General features: G+C 41.2%; 1 protein-coding gene across 1 annotated transcript in view; it reads right to left on the bottom strand.

Annotated features, from left to right (window-relative positions):
- alk (ALK receptor tyrosine kinase) overlaps nucleotides 1-21,072 on the bottom strand; it is a 481,130-nt gene that overhangs the window by 42,642 nt on the left and 417,416 nt on the right. Inside the window, exons 11-12 of the mRNA XM_017690776.2 lie at nucleotides 19,262-19,384; nucleotides 2,310-2,475 (exon numbers count right to left, since the gene is read on the bottom strand). Of these exons, the coding sequence (XP_017546265.2) occupies nucleotides 2,310-2,475; nucleotides 19,262-19,384 (289 nt within the window). The remainder of the gene's footprint in view (nucleotides 1-2,309; nucleotides 2,476-19,261; nucleotides 19,385-21,072) is intronic.

Below are 21,072 nucleotides of genomic sequence, written 5' to 3'. Positions count from 1 at the left end.
GATCCAAAGAGCTGTCTGAGGCCCTCACAAAGAAGATTGTGGCTGTTTATGAGTCTGGTAAGGGATTTAAAAAGATCTCAAAAGAATTTGACATCAGCCATTCCACCATCTGGAAAATCGTTTAGTGGAGGACATTCAAAACAACTGAGACCATGCCCAGGTCTGGCTGTCCAAGTAAGTTCACCCACAGAACAGACTGTAAGATGCATGAAAAGCGTCATGAAAAATCCTAAAATTTCATCACAGGACCTCCAGCAGGCTCTTGCTACTGTCGATGTGAAAGTGCATGACTCAACTACCAGAAAGAGACTACACTAGTTTAATTTTCATGGGAGGTGTGCAAGGAGGAAACCTTTGCTCTCTAAGAAAAACATTAAGGCCAGACTGAAGCTTGCCAGAGAGAACGCAGACAAAGACCATGACTTCTGGAATAATGTTCTTTGGACAGATGAGTCTAAAATTTAATTATTTGGACACCAGAATAGAAGGCATGTTTGGCGTAAACCAAATACAGCATTCCAAGAAAAGAACCTCATACCAACTGTGAAGCATGGAGGTAGAAGTGTCATGGTTTGGGGATGCTTTGCTGTACCAGGACCTGGCCAGCTTACCATCATCGAATTCACCATGAATTCTACTGTGTATCAGAGGGTGCTTGAGGAACATGTGAAACCATCTGTAAAAAAATTAAAGCTGAAGTGGAACTGGACCCTGCAACATGACAATGACCCAAAACATACAAGTAAATCCACCAAGGACTGGCTGAAAACTAAGAAGTGGAGAGTCCAAATGGCCAAGTCAAAGTCTGGAAATTTTTTGTGGCATCCGGATCAGAAATTATGGGGCAACAATTTGTTGTCGGCTTATATCATAAAATTTGTCAAATTTGTCTATCAAATGGCTTTGCCAAAATCAGGTCGACAGTATCAACATTGTCTGCCATCGTGTAAACCTTGCTAGCTGGCTAGTTCACTCCGACCTAGCCAACAGTATGAACGACTGACTGAACGAACTAACGAAACGAAATTAAACTCCAACAAGGAAATGTTGACATTATGTTAAACTGAAACAAGGAAATACTATGAGTGTGTTTTATTTACACAATGAACAGTGGAAATGCGCGAGTAATTTCACCGAGCAAACACCAAGAAACGGGTTGCAGTTTGTCTTTCGATGTTAATAGCTCAAAATAGCTGTCAATCAAAATGGGATTCAGCCTTTCGACCGATCCTCCAATCATCTTGCAGAGGCTCCGCGTCCAGCCCCGCCCACAGCTCCATTCACCCCAGAGACACTCACTCCAACGCATTCCTTATCATTACCAAGACAATAGGCGTTAATGGGGGCTACATGGGGGCTGCTTTCCCTTACGAACATTTTCGTAGCTTTAGTCATTCTAGTGTTAATCCCATTGAGATGCTGTGGAGTGACTTACAACGGGCCCAAACCATTCAAACATCTCACAGCTGAAAGCATTCTGTGTTGAGGAGTGGGGCAAACTTTCTTCAGATCGATGTCAGATATTGGTAGATGGCTACAAGAAGCATCTCGCTGAAGCTATTTCAGCCAAAGGAGGCAACACTAGTTATTAGAGGGTAGGGTGTCATAACTTTTTCCTCCATTATCATACACATTTTTGTTCATATCTTTTGTTTCATGAGTAAAAACAATGTTATTTTTTGTCATTTAATTGCAATCAAATCACTTTCTTTTCCAGAAATAAACAAAAACAAGATTGGACATTGATATGTAAACATTTCTTTATAAAGAGCTGACTATTTCATGGGGTGTCGTAATTTTTTCACATGACTGTATATAATAATTGCAAATGACTGTTGGTACAAATATGTAAAGCTGCTATTAAGGAATAGTTTAATTAATGCTTCATGTTACACATAGCATAACACATTCTTAAAAATGTAAGAGTTCCCTGGAGTGATGCCATGGAAGAACTACTTTTGGCTTCCTAAAGAAGCTTCTTACAGATTTCAATGAAATGTTTGAGTATGAAGAACCTTTTTATTGTTAAGAATCAGAATCAAGCTTTATTGGCCAGCCATGCTACGCATACAAGGAATTTGTTTTTGGCTAAGGAACCACCACCTAATGTAAAGGTTCTACACTATGTTGTGACCTAGAGCTGTACATTTAAGTCCCAGACAGGAACCTTTATTTTTCATTGTGTGCCAATATGTGCAGAATGCAACATGATAGATGTGCAATGTAAGGTGTACAAAATTTACAAATACGTAAGTCAAAATTCCAAATGCTGCAAGACGGGTCCTGTTTAGAGCTGTTGGTGATATTACCTGTATGTTCCTGTCTCTGGAACTCTCCACATCTGGATGCCCTTCAGCACTCCCTTTATTCCCACAGTCACGTTGACATTGGTGTTCCGGTAGGCGCTGGCGCACTGAGAGGGAGTCGGGCCCTCAGCTCCTATGGCCCCACAGGTATGAAAAAACCACTTCATAGCTGCAAATACACAAATATCTGGGATGTTAATACTTGTTCCAAAACAGAAAACCCTTTCACATCTCAGTTTACATTTAAACTACAAAGGCCTGCACAGGATTGAAGATTCAAGATGCAATTTACATTTGCCATTTACACCACAGGTGTATTGGGATTCTTATTCTTGTGGATATTATATATATATATATATATATATATATAAATAATAATCCAAAACTGCTCATCAGAAAAACAGCACTTAAAGCTTCTACCAGAAAGAAAAATCAAGCTCCACTCTTGCTTCAGATCTGAAAAAATCCACATAATAATATATAATAATCTATCTATCTATCTATCTATCTATCTATCTATCTATAGTTTGTTCATTGTGGATGAAGTTTTGGTAGTAAAAGCTAAACGCTAAATATTTCAGTTTAATTTCCATGTCGGGGCAGTCGTGGGCTGGAGATTAGGGAACGGGCCCTGTGACCGGAAGGTCGCCAATTCAATCCTCAGTGCCGACAGTCCATGACTGAGGTGACCTTGAGCAAGACACCTAACCCCCAATTGCTCCCCGGGCGCTGTGGATAGGGCTGCCCACCACTCCGGCAAGTGTGCTCACTGCCCCTGTGTGTGTGTGTGTGTGTGTGTGTGTATGTGTTTCCTCCGGGTTCTCCCGTTTCCTCCCATAGTCCAAAGACATGCAGTCAGGCCAATTGGACATGCTAAATTCCCCCTTGGTGTGAGTGACTGTGTCTGTCTGTCTGCCCTGCGATCGACTGGTCCAGGGTGTATCCTGCCTTCCGCCCGAAGACTGCTGGGATAGGCTCCAGCACCCCCCGTGACCCTGACGGAGAAGCGGCTTAGAAAATGGATGGATGGATCATTTCCAAGTCAGTTAAAAGTCTGACAAATTTATTATCTGAAAATAAATATGAACAGAAATATGGTGCAGATTCAGATTCAGATTCCTTTATTGATCCCAGGGGGAAATTGCAGTTGTTACAGTTGTCTGTGCTGCATTTTGGTAGAGTGAGTCATGAGCTGAAAGAGCTCTTGTGTCTCATCACTGTGTCGTAGAGTGGGTGGGAGCCATTGCCCATAATGGCCTTCAGCTTAGACAGCGTCCTCCTCTCCGACACTGCCGTCAGCGAGTCCAACTCCAAACCCACCACATCACTGGCCTTGCGGATCAGTTTGCTGAGTCTGTTGGCATTTGCCACCCTCAGCCTGCTTCCCCAGCATGCACCAGCATAGAGGATAGCACTCGCCACCACAGACTCAGATCCTGAGCATAGTCTGGCAGATGTTGAAGGACCTCAGGCACCTCAGAAAATAGAGACGACTTTGACCCTCCCTGTAGAGGGCATCAGTGTTCTTAGCCCAGTCCAGTTTATTGTCAATATACACACCCAGATATTTGTAATCATTCACAGTGTCCACACTGACCCCGCTGATGGACACAGGGGTCACCGATGCCTTGTCCCTCCTCAGTCACTCCTCCTTGTCCCTCATCCTCCACTCCCTTGCTGATACATCCAACTATTGCAGAGTCATCAGAAAACTTCTGAAGGTGGCAAGTCTCTGTGCAGTAGCTGAAGTCCGTAGTGTAGAGGGTGAAGAGGAAGGGAGAGAGGACAGTACCTTGTGGAACTCCAGTGTTGCTGACCACTCTGTCCGACACACAGTGCTGCAGGCGTACATACTGTGGCCTGCCAGTCAGGTAGTCAACAATCCAGGACACAAGGGGGGCATCTACCTGCATCACTGTGAGCTTATCACCCAGAAGTGCGGGCCAGATGGTGTTAAATGCGCTGGAGAAGTCAAAAAACATGACCCTCACAGAGCTGGCTGGCTTATCCAGGTGAGCATATACTCAGTTGAGCAGGTAGATGATGGCGTCTTCAACTCCCAGGCGGGGCTGATAGGCAAACTGGAGGGGATCTAGAAAAGGCTGGACTATGGGTCGGAGCTGATCCAAGATGAGCCTCTCCATGGTCTTCATGACATGAGACGTCAGTGCCACTGGCCTGTAGTCCTTGGTGTCACTGGGTCATGGCGTCTTTGGAACAGGAACAATGCAGGATGTCTTCCACATCATGGGGACCCTCTGGAGACTCAGGCTCAAGTTGAAGACATGTTGATGTACTCCACAAAGTTGGGCGGCACAGGCTTTAAGCACCCTGGGGGGAACCCCATCAGGGCCTGCAGCCTTGTTTGTGTGGTGTCTCTTCAGTTGTCTTCTCACCTGGTCAGCAGTGAGACACACTGTAGAGGTGGTGGGTGGGGGAGGGATGGAGGTGTGAGATGGGCTGTCACAGGAGGGGAGCAGGCTATCAGGAGGGGGAGGGGGGATGAGTGGGATGGTTTGCTGAGGACTGGCAGCAGAGGAGTCAGGCTGGGGGGGCAGAGCCTGCAGTGTCAAATCTGGTAAAGAACAGATTTAGCTTGTTGGCCCCATCCACGCTGCTTTCTACTCCTCTGTTGTTACTGGACCTGAAGCTGGTGATGATCCTCATTCCATTCCAGACCTCCCTCATGTTTTTCTGCTGGAGTTTCCACTCCAGCTTCCTCCTATATTTGTCCTTCACCTCCTTGATAGCTGTCCTCAGTTCCCTTTGGATCGTTCTCACCTCCACCCTGTCTCCAGCTCTGAAGGCCCTCTTCTTCTTGTTGAGGAGAGCCTTAATGTCCTTTGTTACCCACGGCTTGTTGTTTGGGTAACATTTAACAGTCCTGGTTGGGACAGAGGAGTCCACACAGAAGTTAATGTAGTCCGTGATGCACTCTGTGAGCCCGTCGATGTCCTCTCCATGTGGCTCACAGAGTGCAGACCAATCAGTAGCCTCAAAGCAATCCTGCAGTGCCTCGTAAGTCTCCTCAGACCATCTCCTCACTATCCGCTTGGTCACAGGCTGACTCTTCACCAGCGGCACATAACTGGGACTGAGGTTCACCAAGTTGTGGTCTGACCTACACAGAGTGGGGGGGGGTGCAGCTGTATGCGTCCTTAACATTAGCATGCAGCAGGTCCAGTGTTCTTTCCTCTCTGGTGGGACAGTCCACATACTGCGTGAAGTGTGGTAGTGCCTTGGCCATAGCAACATAGTTAAAGTCACCTGATATGGCAATAAAGGCACTCGGGTGTTGCGTTTGGAGACGTGCTGTAGTTGAGTAAATGACGTCACTTGCCGACGTCGGGTTGGCAGAGGGGGGAATGTAGACAGTCACGATAATGGCATGCGAATACTTGCGTGGTAAATAATATGACCTGAGTCTGACAGTCAACAGCTCAATGTCCGGGCAACAGGTACGTTCCTTGATGGTAATGTGACCAGGGTTAACCAGCGGTTATTAACTAGCACAGCGAGCCCACCTCCTTTGCGCTTACCGCTCTTGGTGCAGCCCCGGTCGGCCCGAACAGTCTGGAAGCCATTGATGGAAACATGGTCATCCGGGATGTCCTGGTGTAGCCATGTCTCCGAAAAGCACAGTAAACTACACTCCCGGTACTCCCTCTGACTCCTGGCTAGTGCTGTCAGCTCGTCCATCTTATTCGCCAGCGACCTCACGTTGCCCATGATGACGGAGGGGAGACGCGGCTTATATCCTCTCTTCTCCATAAGCCTCCGCCGTCTCTCCCTCGCTTTCCCCCGTGCGCTGGTTAATTCCCCCTCTGCATCCCCTGTGCATCCGTCTCCAAAGCTCTTTGGGGATGGTCGTTGTCCTGGTCACCATGCCAACCGGCTGCAGCGCGATCAGCTGATCCCGGGTGTAAACAAAGCGGCCATGCTGCATCACCGTGGTGTACACAGGGAGTGAGTGAAAGAATCAAATGCACAATGTGTGTCTATGATTATAATATGCTTACATTAAATAAATAAATAAAATAAAAATAATTCATATACAAGTTTCAAATTTCATTTCCTGACTTTCACAAGTACACAACGTGTTACTTTTATATTAGTTGCAAACTAATTTATAGTAGTTAATGAAAAATAAGTATTACTAGTTTAAATAAGAGTAACAGTTTTCCAACACTCAGCTCTGCTACTTGGAGGAGTAGTACTTACAGCCCACTTCCAACCATGCAGCTTTGACTGGTTCACATCAAAGGGAGCAGCTACATGCTGCCCACTTAGCCGAGATAAAGGGGATTGAAGCGAGGAGGGAAGAAGGGCATAAGAACTGCACAATGTTTGAATCTTCTACAGTCTCTGTAGGGAGTTTGAGATCATTATTCTAATACCAAACAGTAAACATGTAACAATGCATGTTGGCTAATAACAAACATTTCTCCCTTTGCTCTTTGTGCAGCTGTGGACATCGGGTCATATGCATTGTGGAATTGTTTCAATGCCCTGTGATGGTGGCACGGATGGGGACGGCCATTACTCCTCATTAGAGCTGTAATGGTGCACAGAGGGCTGACAGCATTTCTCCCACTTGCCATTAGACAGTAGATTGCTGTTGTCAGATGGGCACAGCGGTGTTTCTATGGGCTGCAGCGTGCACTTGGAATCAAGTTCCTAGCAAGTTGGCCAAGAGCAGTTGTGTTTGTTCTTTTTTTATGTGGGAGAGATGCAGAGAGGAAAAAGATCACTGCTGTGCCTAAACTGTATTAAAGACTGCGCTTGATGAACTGGCTTCACCATCAGACCACACAACATCCAATCATTCCTGTGGACACATGCTGTTACATGAAACGGCATCTGTATTTCTTCAGAGATTTCTGAAAAAACTCTGTAGGGAAACAATCATTTTACTCTGTTCTAAAGCAAAGTTGTTTTTCTCTGTTCTCTGTACACATTAAAATGGACTGTCTGAAGGACGTGCATTAAGCTCAGCCTATAGCCCATTCAGCCAATGGTTCACAGATCTAGTTGCCATGGTAGCACATGGTGATGCATGCATGCATGGAATGTGAAAGTAGTCAAAAAAAACTTCACAATTTACAAGAAAAGTGGTGATTTGCTTTCTAATTTTCACTTTGGCAGCATTTGCTTGGATATCCAGTCTACATGTAACTGTACTTTTTTCTGATTCGTGTTTTCTTTTGTTAAAAATTTCCTTTAGTGAACTTAGTAACATAATAAATTAACATGTTAGCCAGTGCAACTTGAGTGGAAGGTAATTACAGATACTGAGCTAACTAGCCTGTTAATGTCAGCCATTCATTACAAGCAAGCTATCTAAAAAACCCTGTATATTATATGAAATCCTCTCTGCTAAAGGTAACTGGACAGTGGACATGTTTGGATTATAACTTATGACAGGTAGTTTTGTATTTTGGTTGCAATAACGGTTGCTTTAACAAGCATTTCATGTTTTGGTGGCTCTTTGTAGTCTCTGCCTTGGTGAAAAGCTTGTTAGAATTCCTGTGTGTCATGTCACTAGTTAATGGTAGTTTCAATTAAAGTGCCATAAGATTTTAAGAGAGTTTTTTTATGCGTTGCAGTTTAATTTTCAGAAAATGTGTGTACCAAGACATTCACTGTTCAGTGATATTTTTCCTGTTCTCCAACAGGATCCTTTCTGTGTGGGGACTGCATGTTCTTCCCGTGTATGTGTGGGTTTCCTCTCATAGTCCAAACACATGCAGTCAGGCTAATTGGATGCACTAAAATGCCCTTAGGTGTGTGTGGATGTATGTGTCTACCTGCCTGCCTGGCTGTCTGTCTGTCCTGCAATGGACTGGTCAAGGTGTACCCTGCCAACTGTCCAGTGACTGCTGTGACAGGCACCAACGTCCCCCATGATCCAGAAGGGTAAGTGGTTTAGAAAAAATGTGACTGACGTTTAAGTTGCAATTAAACTGTTCTGTGTAAGAAGAAAATAAACCACCCAGTAACATTATGAGCATCTATCATCTAATATTACTCAATTATTTATACTGATCAAGTTCAGCAAAGGTTTGGAGAACCACTTAACAAAGTTACATACCATCTCTGCAAAAAACAGATTATTGGTAGACCACCAATTAGCAACCCCATCTCAGGATACATTATCCCGCTTAAAGCAGGTCTGGTCCTTAGCAGATGAAAGGGTCCATCAAACCAAATGACTGGCTAAATCAACAACCTTCTTCTGAAAAAGCTCATTCATTTTACTCTCTCCTGAGCAGATCTCATGTCCCTGAGTTTCTTTGTTCCCCAGCAATTTTTGCAAGACTAAAAATAACTGTTAAAAATCTGTCCAAGTGTGTGTGTGAAGTTAATTAGTTGGTGATGTTCTTTTTGTATAGCCTATAATTTAGTACAATCTTTTCAAGTGTATACAGGTTTGAACTAACCACAGATTATAATGATTATACAGAAAGGACAGTTAAATAAAAATGAAGCAATTAAAAAAGGAGCACAAAAGAACAATAATTTGTATAATATTGAATTATTAAGATTATTTAATTGATCACAATATTTGATAACATCAATGACTGGCCCAAAGCTGGTGATTTCTTATGTCATTCTGTTATTACATTCTGACTGGTGGTTATAAGCTTCCATTACTCATTAGCTATATTAGGCTAGCATTACAATATCTTACAGGCGTCAAGAGTGGCAGAAGTGTTGGATGTATCATCAGGAGATTATGAGATAACTGTCAGTGCTATACTAGCCAGTGCAGACGTCTGTTAGCTGACATAACAGAATTGGCAATTAGCCAACCACATTGAGCTGTCCAACAATGTTACATTAAGAGCAGTTAGAAAACATTGTTTCACGTCTTGGAGGACACACATGCCAGAATTTAACCAACTTCATAGAATCATGGGAATGGGGGAGACCTGGCTAGTGGAACATAAATAAATAAGGGAAAATGGAATAAAAATATCAAGAAAAATGCAATATCTTAGTTGACTAACATAACTTGGGGTAGAAAAATATGTAAACTGTACTTTTTCACTGAACTGTTCTATTCATTTTGATGGCAAATACGTCACAGTTTACACTAAGGAATGGTTAATCCACTAAATAGCTTTTCCTACAGAAACCACAGAGCAGGTGGCCACTTTTTATGTAGCTCACTCTCCTCTTCATAAATAACACAAACACTTACCTTCTGCTTCGCCCACACACACACACACACACACACACACACACACACACACACACACACACACACACTCAAGCTCAAACGTATGCAGATCTCATTTCTCATTTTGCTCTGCCAGCAATGACTGACATGTTCCATTTCCCCATTACTCCCAAACTTCACAAATGAGACTTTGACTCTTTCATCTCTCTCTCTCTCTCTCTCTCTCTCTCTCTCTCACCATGACTAAACAACGTATATGACAAAAATAGCACAATCAATCAGACTTTTTTTTTCATTATTAAGATGTGCACCCTGGGGCACCCAGAAGTTCTAATAAGAGTGAAAACTGATGGATACACAAACCATGCACATTCACATAAAGAAATGCACACACACACACTCTCACACACACACTCTCACACACACACTCTTGCAAATATTCTGTTTCTCTCTTTGGGCTTTGTTCTGTTGTGCACACTAGGCACCAATTGTTTTATCAGCTATTTACAAAAACACAACTTTACCCTCTATAATCTCTTAATGAGCTGTGATATAAGGCACAAACACAGTGAGAGTGGGAGCAGGAACGCCTCTACACCTACCTAGAAGAAAGCAGGAACACCACTAGACCCAATTTACTGGAGCTCCGTATGCTCCATTTGGGAAATGCGCTCAATTTGGGAAAGCAAAAAGTCAATATGCTGGTATAAAGTTTCCAGTTTCAACCTTGACTGATAGGCTAAACTACACGACACAAAACACTATGACCTTGCAAATTCACCACAGACACTACATTTCCCATAGTGCCCCTGGTTTTTCCCTTGGAATGCTCTTCGTAGTCAGGTTGTATGGCAACCGTTCACAACTATACACCTATGGAGCTGTAGGTGCACATGAGCATTTATATACAAACATTTGCATATCTACTTTTAACAGCAAGTCAAACACTAATGCCCTTCATGTGCTCACTAAAATGTTACGGAAACAAACCTATGTTTCAAAGACCCTGCATTCAGAGCGTCTTTTGTTCCTAATCATTTCCAGAAAACAACTGATGACGGCATGTTTTAGCCCAACGTTGCCTCATTCTAGTTTACTTGCTTAACTCTAAAGTATAAAAAATGTCACTGTTGTCAAAAAACATTTTCTTTGCTTTTTGTCATTTTTTACTGAATTTGAAGGCACCAGCTGTTCTTTACAAAGCGTTAGAATTTCATAATGAATGGACCAATAAAAATGGTTCAAAATGGCCAGGAAAAAGAATTGTTCCTTTAAATCTTCCATTCAAATTTTAAGTACTAATTTAGAGATAAAAGGTTTTGTCATGACAGGGATGACATTCTGATTTGCTTACTGAGTTTATGAGTTTGAGCATGCTCTGTTATGACTGGCACAGTATAGAAATGGTGAAACACTGCCATAGGAGAAAGAGGCCACAGCATCAAAGCACAGTTAAAAGTCTGAAAGCAAAAGTTTAAAGAATCCGAGGACACAAACCAAAGAAGTGACCGTGACCTTTTCATGGCGAGCTCAAAAACGTCTTGGGTGATGAGCCCAGCTGTCAGTCAGTGAAGCTTCATGATCACGCCTGTGACACTGGCGAAGATGAAACTGAACCCTCCGGGAGAGACTGGCGGTCGTTGGCAGTAATGATTGTTTACCTCTGGATGAGCCACGTGAGGCAATGCGAAGCACTGATTTTGTGAAAAGCCAAACAAATAAAATCTGATTTGGTGAGAAAATCCAATTTGGGCCACTTTTACTCACTGTGTGAACATAGCCTATAAGAACACAAGACCTTGGGAACACAGGAACTTGAACATAGGACATAGGAACATAGGCACACACTCCCTCAGTGCAACCATCAGTACAGTAGTCTAGAAATGCGTCTAGAAGAAAGGCATTTCACTATTTATGTTCTTGGCTGTAAACACAGATGAGTAAAGAGTCATGGCTTGTGTCTTTCACCTCTGCCCCGCGGCCTCAAATCAGCCAAAATGATGGACATGGGGTTTAGTGGTAGCAGAAGGATGGGAGCTAAATTCAGTTTCTCCACTGGCACCGTCAGTAAACGATGCAGACAGGCTGGGTGTTCAGATGTTGTCTGAAAGTGCTGAAACTCATAGGGGCTGATGGTATTTGTCTGTTTCATGTAATATGTAATATCACTGCCCGCTTCATCATTCTGACATGCACACGCCATGCTTCCAAAGTACTTTCAGTCTCAGCTCTGAAGAAAACACACAAAGCTCTGCTGCCTTTGCTGCGGAACAAAAAAACAGCCCAGGGCACGTCTATAATTACATCTGAAGTGAACAGAAACCTCCACTAGTGAGAAGAGGCCAGGCGATGTCACCATTTTTGTTCTAATACAGCACCCATAAAAACGCCTTTCATCTCACTACCGGAGTCTTCAACTGGTAAAAATGTCTGATTCCAGAAGTGAGCAGCACCCAGCTCAGCACATCATAAGGTTAGTGATGCGGTTCTTTTTTTTTCTTTCTTTCTTCGTTTCATCAGAAAAAGTAATCACAAAGACAAAGGCAGAAAAAAAAAGTTCATCTAGATGAGAGCAGACCTGTCCTCCACACTCAACGAGGTGAGTCAGCATGGCTGGCCTGCTCTGTTTGGCTGCATTTCACCACACACACAGTGTAGAATCAAGAGAAATCAATACATAGAAGGAGAATACGTGAGGGAAGGGGTGGGCAAGAAAGGGTCGAGCTTTAGAGATAGAGAGAGAGAGAGCTTGCAAGAGAAATAAAAAACTACTGAATGAAAGAAGGAGAATGCATTAAAACGCCCACCTTTTTCCTCCTTGTAATTCTAGTTTTATGTAAGAAGATCATACATAATTCATTTTTACATGACACTTTTCCAACCTTTCTTTATTCCTTTGACTTAAACAGGCTATGTTTGTGTGTCTGCGCCTTTAAGACGGATAGATGGTCTGACTGGCTGACCACTTTTGGTAAATGAATTACACTCCATTCAAAAGTGCAGCCTGCAGTCCGAGCTGAAATGTACAGAGCAAAATTTTCAGACTGAAATCCTCAGGGACGCCAAAAAATAAATAAATTAAATCAGCTGCTCCTTTCAGATGCGTACATCCCTTGGAAGACAAGACTGGCTGGAATGATTCATTTGCTTCTCGACAGACATAATGTTTCATTGTTTTCTCCACTGAAGTAACTCCTACAGACCGGCTAAAGAAACAACACTGCGTGTCACTTCAGCATGAAGTGAATGGATGGTTAAGTAAATGTCTTTATGGTTATAACATTACAACTACACTGTTAGAAATAAATGTACCAGGCAGCTACATGATTCATTCATCAAGGTACAAACAACGTAAGTGTACCCTCAAAGGCGCAACAGTGGTTTTAAGGCCCAATGGTGTACCTTACATGAGTTTTTCCTAGTGGAAAAGTAGATGTTTGTACCTTTTCATAACCAAATGTTTTAAATCAGAGCATTAAAATAAAAAGCCTGGAGACGAGACGGGGTGTGTGGAATCAAAACAACTTAGAAAATATCACTTCAATGAATTATGGTACAGTTATGTTCATTGACTAAAGGGACTAAGATGGACCCTTGAGGGTACCACCACAGTGACACGAGGGGTACTGCCCCAGTGACAGTGTCGTACCTTTTTTTCTGAGAGTGTATTTTTAAAACACAGGATGTTTTTATAGCTTACATTTTAGTACATGGACTGTGGATGGAGATTTTTTCTATATTTAGTTTATTGGATTTTGCTTAATGTTGACACCTGGAGAAGAGAAATTCCTTGTACACCTGGTATTTGGTGAATAAAGACTGGTGAATATGGTGAATAAAGTTTCTGATATAGATTTATATTAAATCATTCGAGGTTCAAATTTCCAGTTTAACTAAATGATCTCTCACTGGTTAACATTGCTTAGCATACCTGTTTACCATAGATCTTACTGCATGTTTTAGTGTTAACTACAGAGGCTTGCCAGATCCAGCAAACATCCTCACCCAACATTTGCTTAGGACCTGTCCATCAGAAGCTAAAACTCATCATTTTTTCCTGTGACTGCATTTTCAACATATCCCAATTTTGCAACCCCAACACCAGCACCAAAACCTCCATAACAAAAAATCAATAAACATAAAAGCACATGGTTCCACATAACCATCCTTTCTCCAGGTGCGCATGCTCTGCCCTGATCATAACTTGTTTGTATTACATGAAGAACTCCCACAGTGTGTAAACATCACAAATAAATGGAAAGAAAAAGAAATCTTCAAAGGTCCAAAGAGACAGAAAGAAGAGATGGTTGTTTTTCGTTTTTACTGGGGGATGGCATCTTCTTGCATCCCCGCCTCAAATCGAACCCTGACTGTTGATGTTCATGCAATACAGTCGCTGTTAGATCAACACTGTAGGCATTAATATTAAGCATTAGGGATTTTACTGTTTACAATTTAAATTCGAGACTAAAAAAAAATCTAAGATAATAAGAAATATATTTGTACAGCACCTTTTAAACTTTGCAATGCACCTCAGTGTGTTTCATAAGAAACACAAACAGAACAAAGAAATATGAAAGAACAACACTAAGTTAATGAGGGTTCAGGATGAAAAGTAAAGAAGTAAGTAAAGAAGGGAACGAGTAACAGCATAGGTTTATAATGAAAATGAACTAAATTTTTGCTAAAAAAAATGTCATATTGTCGCTCTTCAAAAATAAATAAATAAATAAAAAATACAGGAGAAGACAAAAACATTCTTTAGTTTCAATGCAAGTTCACGTAAATGGATTTTTTTCTTTGGACAGCGACAATATACACTATATTTCCAAAGTATTTGCTCGTCTGCCTTCACACGGACAAGAACTTGAGTGACATCCCATTCTTAATCCATAGGGTTTAATATGATGTCGGCCCACCCTTTGCAGCTATAACAGCTTCAGCTCTTCTGGGAAGGCCTTCCACAAGGTTTAGGAGTGTGTTTATGGGAATGTTTGACCATTCTTCCAAAAGTCTCCTCTCTAATTCATCCCAAAGGTGTTCTATCAGGTTAAGGTCAGTCAAGTTCTTCTACACCAAACTCGCTCATCCATGTCTTTATGGACCTTGCTTTGTGCACTGGTGTGCAGTCATGTTGGAACAGGAAAGGACCGTACCCAAACTGTTCCCACAAAGTTGGGAGCATGACATTGTCCAAATCTCTTAGTCTGCTGAAGCATTACGAGTTCCTTTCACTGGAACTAAGGGGACGAGCCCAACTCCTGAAAAACAACCCCACACCATAATTCCCCCTCCACCAAACTTTACACTTGGCACAATGCAGTCAGTCGAGCACCGTCCTCCTGGTAACCGCCAAACCCAGACTTGTCCATCAGATTGCCAGACGGAGAAGTGTGATTTGTCACTCCAGAGAACATGTCTCCACTGCTCTAGAGTCCATTGGCAGAACTTTACACCACTGCATTGGACACTTTGCATTGAGCTTGGTGATGTAAGGCTTGGATGCAGCTGTTCGGCCTTGGAAACCCATTCCATGAAGTTCTCTACACTGTTGTTGAGCTAATCTGAAGGCCGCATGAAGTTTGTAGGTCTGTAGCAATTGACTCTGCAGAAAGTTGGTGACCTCTGCGCACTATGTGCCTCAGCATCTGCTGACCCCGCTTTGGCATTTTATATGTCCTGCCACTTCGTGGCTGAGTTGCTGTCATTCACAGTCCCTTCCACTTGGTTATAGTACCGCTGACTGTGGCATATTTAGTAGTGAGGAAATTTCATGACTGGACTTGCACAGGTGGCATCCAATCACGGTACCATGCTGGAATTCACTGAGCTCCTGAGAGCCACACATTCTTTCACTAATGTTTGTAGAAGCAGTCTGCATGCCTAGGTGCTTGGTTTTATACACCTTTGTCCATGGAAGTGATTGGAACACCCAAATTCAAAGATTTGGATGGGTGAGTGAATACTTTTGGCAATAAAGTGTAGATAAATAAAAAAAATAAATAAAAGAAAAAAAGATGTATTATTCTGAGATGTCATCAGGAGGTGCATAATAAAGATGTGCAGGCAAAGAATTCAAAATTTTTGGAACGTCACAACATCAAAACACTCTTTTGTTTTACTTCTGCAACATCTAGCAGGCATTGACCTTGAGACCTGATTTTGGAATAGAGTCTGTCAGACACTCTGTAAACTACAATGGTGCTAAACCAACTACAACTTTAAAAACTAATAAAAGAACTTTCAACTGTTAGGAAATCAATTCATGCGGGAACATGGATTCTGTACAATGATGCAAGAGCAGGTGCAACATTTCCCTTCCTACTGATATGAGCTACTGCTTTGGCAGCCACGTTTTGTACAACCTGTAACCTGCCAATAGTGTTTTGGGGTAATCCAATAATAGGGCACTGCAATAGTCTAGACAGGAAGACAAGCATATGAGTCAACTTGATGGAATACATGAACAGTGTGTGGTGTATGAAAATAAGGCTTAACATTTTAATGTTTTTCTTGTTTTGAGGGTCTTTGCTATGGCATAGACCAACATTCAGAAGAAACCAAAAAATAATTTACTTTAATTAAATTTATACACTGATCCACGGCTATTGCCAAAAGCAATAAAACATACAATAATAATTGAGCTGATGCAATATATTCAGCATGTGGAACCACATTTGCATCAGGTAAATTTAGTATAGTTCTACCTCTGAAACTGAATTTAACATATAAGCAGCAGATCTTCTCATTACTTTCATATGCATTAAATAATTCATGAGAATAAGTCATGCCAGGCCTGCTGTTGCTGGAGCACGAGCTCTAGTTTGGAAAAACATCATTTATTTCCCCCAGAAACATAACACACCTTATTCACTTCACTCTTGCTCAAAGGACCTCTTGCTTAAAGGCTGAATTGGTCTCAAATAATCCAAACTGAATGGTTTATTTATTACCATCACTGGTAAAATACTGCAGCTGCCATGTCATGGGCCATGTCACTTCTTTCTTCTGTGTTTGAATGACTTCTGGATCTGTGAAATCTGGAAACACTGTTTGAAATATCTGAGTATGAACCATGTAGGCCTGCGGTTTCTGATTCTAATAGTATTAAAAAATAATATAATAGAAAAAGGTATGAAAATGACTAAAAATATCCCCTGGCAATACATTTTAGTAAAGACTACAGCACTTTTAGCTGGGCCGGCTGCCACAAACTCATCGCGCCACTGGGGGCCTGGATCCGAGTGGGTGGGCTTTCGCTAACGAGTCCTAACGAATTGCAGATTAGCAGCTCATTCAGATTTATTAAGTCTGTGATTGCGTGGGAGTCATGTCACAAACATCATCTGGATCCCCGCCAAGAATTCTGATTAATACAGCGACTCAGATGAGAGGAGGCGTGAAAGGAATGATATATCTTACCTGATCAAGTACATCTGTCCTCAGAGTGATATTTACATATAGTTACACTAACCAGGACCTAAAGGGATGTAAGGGACGCAGTGGGTGCAGAATAGTTTTATATCTATAGTGATTGACCTCACTCACCTTTCTCCTTCCATTATGCTATTAGAATATCGTATACTGTAATGTCATACACAGCTTGGACTTATTATGCAGACTTAAGGTGACCTTCTAAAAGGGTAAATGTGAGGAGGTTTCTATTTCAGATTCAGTCTGTGCTATGCAGGCAGAGGCAATGATGTGTTTAAAATGGTTTAATGTAACTGGCCTTTCCATGATGTCTAATCAGGCTGACTTAACGCCCGTACAGCAACCAGGTCATTTCATAATCCAGTAAATGGCATGTTCTTTTGCAGAAGCATTTGGCTTCCTCTATACTGCTCTCTCTGTCTGTCTCTCTCTCTCTCACTGTATGTTTTGCCGAAGTGAGCATTCCAGCAATTGAGCAAGTCAATCAACTGCATGGCTCAGTGTTGATAGAGGCACCGTAGACGCAATGGCCCAACAAAGTTGTGTAAAGTCAAATCTCATCGTAAAATGTAAATGTAAAATTTTATCAACAGTATTGTTATTCATCAGCTTCATCTTTGGGTTTCCGCTATATATTTATAACTTATTGCCACCGCAGCTTCAGAATTTTGTGAAATGCCATGAAGTTTCAATTACAAAACTCAGAGGGCTCTTAAGTTGAAACAATGATTACAGGAAGTGGACAAACATTGCACAAACATTTGAGCCTGAGTGCCAAATAAAATGGTCATCAGTGAAATAGACTGTTTAAACAGCTTTAGCAAGCTGTAGCTAGTGAACTCAGCACACCGTGAGGAAGTTGAGATGACCTTGTTTTCCAATGTTATTAAAATTAGTTTTACATTTTGTGGACGTTTGTAGACTGTGGTGGTCTGAAATACGATAAAGTGGGTCAAGAAAGCAGTTTATCTGGTTTATTCTGTGCAAACCAGGCTGCTCCCTTGTTGAACTGTGCTGATATTAGCCAGCTAGCCAATCAGGATTAGGTGCTGTTACTTTACAGGGAGAAAATGAATTGAATGGAACGGGTGAGACTGACAGCTTGAACCTGATTTTCTATGATTGGACAATAACGAAAAGAATCTGACAGGGGTTGGGTTTGGGGTTGGTCTTGGTCCAGTCCCTGGGAGAGAAGGAGGAGTGGGACATGGCTTGCTGGTGCTGCTGAAAAGATCCTAGAGGAAACACTGGCATATTTGTACAAACAAACCTAAATTACATTTAAAGAGCATAAAAGTTTAATAACCTAAAAACGCTTGATTTGCAGTTTCCTATAATACTCATGAGTTGTGTGTATAGCAGTCCAGTACAAAAGTGGATCTACATCATTTTAAACAACAGCTGCAACTATTCTTTGCTCTATTTAAAGAATGTTTTATTTATAAAATTGAATTTATCATTTATAACATTTAAATAAATGAAATGTTTATTCAAAAATGACACTGTGCTATCATTTTATACTACACAGCTAGTGGCATCTCCCACACTGCAAGAATGGAGTGTTTAAATGTGTTATTTTTGTAAAATAATCACCTTAAATGATCCCATCATTCTACCGGCTTACGAAAAAAAACAACAAAACACAACAAAACATGATGTTTTGTTCATTTCACGTTTTATTATTTGAAGCAGTCATCATATTAACGCTGAAGTTTGGTCAGTAGAGGGGCAGTGCACTCACCGCTAAACCTCAAACTCCACCTATGAGAACATCCTCCGGCTCACAAGCTGCTGATTAGTCATTTTATGGGCTTCTTACTGAAACATCTGCTAGAATGAGGGTGTGCTTCATGTAAATGATATGTAATGAGGTACTGGATCTCGATTTCATGCACTGAAGCTGATTTATATTTCCATTCCGCTTGGTTCCACAAACATTCATGAATCTGATGAACAGTCCATTCATGACTAAATCACAATTTTTGCACAACTTTTTTGGGCTAGTGTATTCTTCAGTCTATCCATTAAGAGGAATGGGAGGGTTACTTTAAAAATGTGTTCCAGTACAGATTAATAATCACCTACTAAAACCTCTGAAAACTAAACCAAATGATTTAACATAAATTAGTTAATATCCATTGTTTTACTTTTTAATTTTGACTTTTTAATGTTGTAGAATTAAATAAAGACGAAAAACTGTTTCTGCAAAACAACCAACACCTAATACCAACTCAAACACCAATAACAGGCAAAAGTATTCATATGTAAAGGAAAACACTTAGAACAGTAATATCAAAAATATGTAAATGAAGCATAGAAGAAAGAGATGAGAACTCACGGTTTGATGTGGGCAGCAGAGAAAATTCTTCACGCACTGACATGGTGGTCGTGATTGGACCGATGGGTCTGAGCTTCCCTTCTGAAGCTCTTGTGGGAAACACTGGAGGGAATTCTCCATTTGCTAAAGAGAAAAGAATGAACGGAATGAATTACATGGCCAAGAGTTGAAGTTCTGCAGCATTCACAGTGAAATAGGCAGCACAATTTCCTTTGAGAACTGATAAATAAAGTTGTAAAAAAACAGTAATTAAATCTGCACAGAAGTCTGCACACAAGCAACCGACGCTGTTTCATAATGCCTTATTTGACTGTCTACAACTTCAGACTTTCCTGCTGTGTTTTCATTTCTTAGGGACTTTGCAACTTTCTTTTGACTCAGTTCTGACATTTGAGTGCTTGCTCTTAAATTATTTTTATACTATCATATTATCATATTTTTATACTATCATATTCACTCTATGAATACTAGCATATTCACAGAGCCCATGCCAATTACAATGTGACTCACTAGGGGTGTACTTCGCAACCAGACGTCGCAACAAAAGCACAGTGTCACTGAATATGAATTCTCACTCATAACTTACTGACGCAAGTAAAGAAATTCTACCACAAGTGTGAATATTACATTTTTAATCAACCACATTTATGTGTATAAGTAGAAAAGCAGCTATTATACTAAGATCTGATGAAAAGTTATTTTTGTGCATATAACCTTGTTTTGTGGAAAGAAAAACCATCTTTATGCTTTTGTCATTTCTTGACATGAAAAGAGGCAGACTGATGTCAGAAGTGCTGACTCATAGCTACTGATTCAATGTGAATGGAATTAAATGCATGACAAACTCATTATGTAATTAACAATATATAATTGTTTAATTACCTTTGAATAGTACAGCGACTGTAATTACTCATTTTGTAATTAACATATACATTTTTGCAAAAGTAACAATTCTCAGGTTCTAAGGGTTGCTACCACATTACAAGCCAAAGAAAGCACGCCAGATGTTACAGTATATGTTTCTGACACAAACAGCCGTATGCAATTTGAGGCAGCACAGGTGGTCAGTTCTGAGCTCAGCCCCCAGTGAAGAAGTCAAGAACCAACCGCATGTTTCTTAATTATGATGACAAGCCACACAAGCTCAAGCACTGTTCCATTTGCCAGTATCCTGAGAAGACGGATCACCCCCTCTCCACCACATGTAGTCCTGGAGACAATACGGGGACGATGTGAAAAATGCTACCTCTCATCTCAATGTCTTTAATCATCCCCTAAAAAAAATAAATAAATAAAAAAACCCACTCTCATGAAAGCAACTCCCGCACCACTCCAGGCTGAGCTGGCATCATTCATCACAGTCTAGGCCTGCTCCCCACTGCTGCCAGCTTTTCATGATGCACACTGTTGGCACAACTATTATCTGTCCTCCCATTTGAGACATCTAAAAGCATGCCTCGGATATCTACCTACATCTGTTTTTCTTTTTCTTTTTTTTTTTTTTGGAATGATACAATACTATACAAAGTCACACGCCACCCTGCATTTATTTCATTTACAGTCAGCAACAGAAAACAAGCAGGAAATATATGTTAAAAGAAGTGTAAACAACTAAATATAATATGATTTTTTCAGTATGTAGTGTGTCCACACTTTGCCTTTATTACAGCTTCCATTTTTTCTGGGTAATTGCTTTCCGTTTTTCAAAGAAATCTGCAGGGGTGATTTTCTCCAAAGTTAAGTCTTTTAAGTTGGCTGGTTGTTTTGTTTTTCAGTCTAGAGTCGTCTTCTCACAGTGGAAGGATGGACAG

This window comes from Pygocentrus nattereri, chromosome 10 (genome assembly GCF_015220715.1).
Source record: "Pygocentrus nattereri isolate fPygNat1 chromosome 10, fPygNat1.pri, whole genome shotgun sequence".
In the NCBI taxonomy this organism is placed as follows: domain Eukaryota; kingdom Metazoa; phylum Chordata; class Actinopteri; order Characiformes; family Serrasalmidae; genus Pygocentrus; species Pygocentrus nattereri.
The sequence above is the reverse complement of the archived record's forward strand: the minus strand, read 5'-3'. Positions and strand labels throughout refer to the sequence as shown.